At 55.5% G+C, this 3,619-nt stretch overlaps 2 protein-coding genes across 2 annotated transcripts; both read right to left on the reverse strand.

Annotated features, from left to right (window-relative positions):
- Nucleotides 1–997: 997 nt before the first annotated feature.
- Nucleotides 998–2,733, reverse strand: LOC136535975 (uncharacterized). The gene is made up of 4 exons (XM_066528419.1): nt 2,512–2,733; nt 1,693–2,196; nt 1,322–1,441; nt 998–1,240 (listed from the first exon to the last, which is right to left on the reverse strand). The coding sequence occupies exons 1-4, from the start codon at nt 2,731–2,733 to the stop codon at nt 998–1,000; spliced, it is 1,089 nt and encodes a 362-aa protein (XP_066384516.1).
- A 15-nt stretch (nt 2,734–2,748) lies between these two features.
- LOC136535976 (uncharacterized mitochondrial protein AtMg00860-like) lies at nt 2,749–3,135 on the reverse strand. Its single transcript, XM_066528420.1, has one exon. The coding sequence runs from the start codon at nt 3,133–3,135 to the stop codon at nt 2,749–2,751; it is 387 nt and encodes a 128-aa protein (XP_066384517.1).
- Between the last annotated feature and the right edge of the window lie 484 nt (nt 3,136–3,619).

Below are 3,619 nucleotides of genomic sequence, written 5' to 3' on the forward strand. Positions count from 1 at the left end.
TAGCCCGTTTAATGGGACATTTTGCCCGAATAATGGCTAAACGGTAGGTGACCGACTATTTACCGTTTAGCGTTTAGGAAAACACTGTCCACAGCTCATACAATTTGGCAACTGGATCTACTCCCTCCGTTCCAAAAAAAAGTAATTCAAACAATATCAAATTTAACTAAATTTATATATTTTAAAACTTACCATACTAAACATTTATCATTAGATTAGTTATGAAATATATTTCCATAGTAAACCTATTTCGAGACATAAATGTGTTGATGCTATTTTAAAAACTTATTTAAACTTAAGTGAGTTTAACTTATCTCAAACTTAGAATGGTATTCTTTTAAGACATGGAATTTCATTCACCCACGACAAGGATAGATGTTGCCTGTATATCATAGTATACTTATGCTCCTGAAGCTGCAATTTGTGACAGCACTGTCATTTTTTAGAGGGTAATAGCACCATCGTTCATGGATACTATGTCAAGGGCGTCGAACCCCCAACTGGCCGGACCGCGGCTACGTAGTTCGTAGCCATCGGTCGTCTTCTCCGGTGAGGTTATTCCCCTCCACCGCAGGCTTAACAGAGAGAGAGAGAGAGATTAGGGATATAATTCTTCTTATTCTTCATTGTCAAGCGATTACAAATATATATGGCCAATGGCCCAACCAAATGGAGAAAGCTCTTCTTGATTTTAGGAATTTCCAAAACAACTTACTAATCTAAGTTTCTATCTTTAGCCCATAGAGGGCAACCCATGCAGCGCCTGCCCAGTGCGCTCAGCCACACGGCGCATGTCACGGGCACGCCTGCACCTGGCATATGTGCGCCCACACATGACATCTCTCCCCGCCTCGACGGCCATCTCGTCCTCGAGCTAAAAGGAAGGGAACCAAGCATGGAGGTCGTCTAGATCCTCCCATGTAGCCGAGACAGGTGGTTCTCCCTGCCATTCAATGAGCACCTGGCGCACTCCCTAGGCCAGCCGAGCTCAAGTCACCTAGGCGGGAGCAGGCACAACAGCACCGTGCAGGAGCGGAGGCAGCAACAGTGGAACGGCCGGCGGGGTACTGACAAACTTCTTGAGGACGCCGATGTGGAACACATCATGAAGACGAGCGCCGGGAGGAAGCTGTAGCTGCACAGCCACCTCGTTGATGAGCTCCGCCACCTGGTACGGCCCAATGTATCGTGGCTTGAGCTTCCCTATTGCCGAGCGTGGGAGGGACGCTGCTGCCCGCTGCTGAAGGCGAAGAAGAGCCCAATCGCCGACCTAGAAAGACATCGGCCTGTGGTGCTGGTCGTAGACGCACTTCTGGATTGCCTGAGCCTGTTCAAGGCGATAGCGGATGTCGTTGAGGAAGGCAGCGCGCTCCTCCATCTCCTGGGCGACCGTTGCAACGCGGGTCTCGCCGGGCTCATAGGAGCGGATTGTCGGGGAGTCCTAGCCATAGACTACATGAAACGGAGTTTCACAGAGCAATAACTGATAGGCGGTGTTGTAGGTGTACTCCACCCATGGCAGCCAACGGAGCCACTGCCGGGGACAGTCGTCGGTGAAGCAGCGCAAGTACATGATGATGACCTGGTTGGCGGCCTTGGTCTGGCCGTCCGTCTACGGGTGAAGGTGGAGGACATGTAGAGCTTCATCCCAGTGAGCCGCATGAGCTCCTACCAAAACATCGAGGTGAACACTAGATCACGGTCCGAGACGATGGACTGCGGAACGCCATGGAGGCGAATGATGTTGGCGAAGAAGGCATGAGCGACGGACTCGGCGGTGTAAGGGTGCGCCAGGGGGATGAAATGGCAATACTTGCTGAAGTGATCCATGACGGAGAGGATGATTGTCTTGCCTTGCACCCTGGGCAATGCCTCGATGAAGTCGATGCCGATGTCCACCCACACAGCCGACGGAACCGGCAGTGGCTGCAGCAGACCGGCCGACCTAAGGTGGTCGGACTTGTACTGCTGACAGGTGACGCAGGCCTTCACGAAATCCTGCACCAAATGACGCATGTTGGGAAAATGAAAATCCTGCCAGAGCCTATGGAGGGTGCGGTGGATGCCCTCATGGCCGTCGTTGTGGATCGCGGCCAAGATCTCCTGTAGCAGCGGCGACGCTGGGGGAATGTACAGGCGGCCGTCGAAGGCGACCATGCCGTCCACCAGCGCCCATGGGGCGGTGCAAGTGCTAGCCTAGACCTCATCATGGATGGCAACTAGGGCCGGATCAGTGGCCTAGGCGTGGCAGAGGCGCTCGATGAAGTCAAAGCGGGGCGCCGAAATAGCCATCACCTCCCCTTCGTCATTGTCGCGATGGGAGAGGGCGTCAGCGACGATGTTCGTGGCGCCTGACCAGTACTCCACCGAGAAATCGAAGCCTAGGAGCTTGCCGACCTAGTGATGCTGAGGGATCATGGCGAGGCACTGATCGAGGAGAAACTTCAGGCTGTAGTGGTCGGTCTTGACGATGAAGCACCGCCCCTAGAGATATGGGCGCCAGTGCCGTACCGCCTGGACGAGGCCAATGAGCTCGCGCTCGTAGGTGGCTAGCGAGCGGTGGGGAGGTGCCACAGGCCTGCTGAAGAAGGCGACCGGATGGCCCTCCTGGACCAGGATCACGCCGAAGCCAAACATCGACGCATCACACTCGACGGTGAACAGCTTGGCGAAGTCAGGCATGGCGAGGACGGGGGCGGACGTGACGGCAGTCTTGAGCCCTGTGAATGCCATGGTCGCCGCGTTGTCCTAGGAGAAACCCTCCTTCTTGAGTAGGGTCGTCAGTGGTGCAGCGATCACCCTGAAGTTGTGGACGAACTTGCGGTAATACCCAGCAAGGCCGAGGAAACCGCGCACAGCCCGAGCCGAACATGGAGCCAGCCAATCGTGGATCGCCTGCACCTTGGCCGGGTCCATGGCCACACCCACTGCGGATATGACATGGCCGAGGTAGGCGACGGAGGAAGCACCAAAAGAACACTTGGTGCGCTTGACGAAGAGTTGGTGGCAGCGTAGTTCATCGAGGACGGCCCAAAGGTGGCGAAGATTATCAGCCCACGACTTGCTGTAAATCAAAATATCGTCAAAAAATACTAGGACGAAGCGGCGTAGGAACGGGTAGAGCATGTCGTTCATCAAGGCCTAGAATGTCGCCGGGGCGTTGCACAGCCCGAACGCCATCACCAGGAACTCGTACAGGCCATCGTGGGTGCGGAACGCCATCTTGTGCACGTCCTCCGGGCGCATGCGCACCTGGTGGTACCTAGACCGGAGGTCCAGCTTGGTGAAGAACTTGGCACCATGGAGCTCGTCTAGTAGCTCATCGACCATCGGGATCGGGAAAGCATCCTTGACGGTGAGCGCGTTCAGTGCCCGGTAGTCGACGCAGAAGCGCCCCGAACCATCGGGCTTCTTGACAAGGAGGACAGGCGATGAGAACGGCGAGTCGCTGTGGTGGACGATCCCTTGATCAATAATGGCGGCACACTGCCGCTCCAACTCGTCCTTGTGCGCCACGGGGTACCGGTAAGGGCGGACGGCGACTGGTTGGGCGTCGGGCTTGAGAATAATGCGGTGGTCGTGCGCACGCTTGGGGGGGCAGACCGACGGGGTCCGCAAA

Source organism: Miscanthus floridulus, chromosome 2 (genome assembly GCF_019320115.1).
Source record: "Miscanthus floridulus cultivar M001 chromosome 2, ASM1932011v1, whole genome shotgun sequence".
Classification (NCBI taxonomy): Eukaryota; Viridiplantae; Streptophyta; class Magnoliopsida; order Poales; family Poaceae; genus Miscanthus; species Miscanthus floridulus.

Coding starts and splice junctions, on each gene's coding strand:
- LOC136535975 (XM_066528419.1), bottom strand. CDS start 2,733: ATGGCATTCACAGGGCTCAAGACTGCCGTCACGTCCGCCCCCGTCCTC. Junction 1,442..1,692: donor TCGTCTCGGACCGTGATCTA/GTGTTCACCTCG, acceptor GTCTATGGCTAG/GACTCCCCGACAATCCGCTC. Junction 1,241..1,321: donor ATCGCCTTGAACAGGCTCAG/GCAATCCAGAAG, acceptor CTTCGCCTTCAG/CAGCGGGCAGCAGCGTCCCT.
- LOC136535976 (XM_066528420.1), bottom strand. CDS start 3,135: ATGAACGACATGCTCTACCCGTTCCTACGCCGCTTCGTCCTAGTATTT.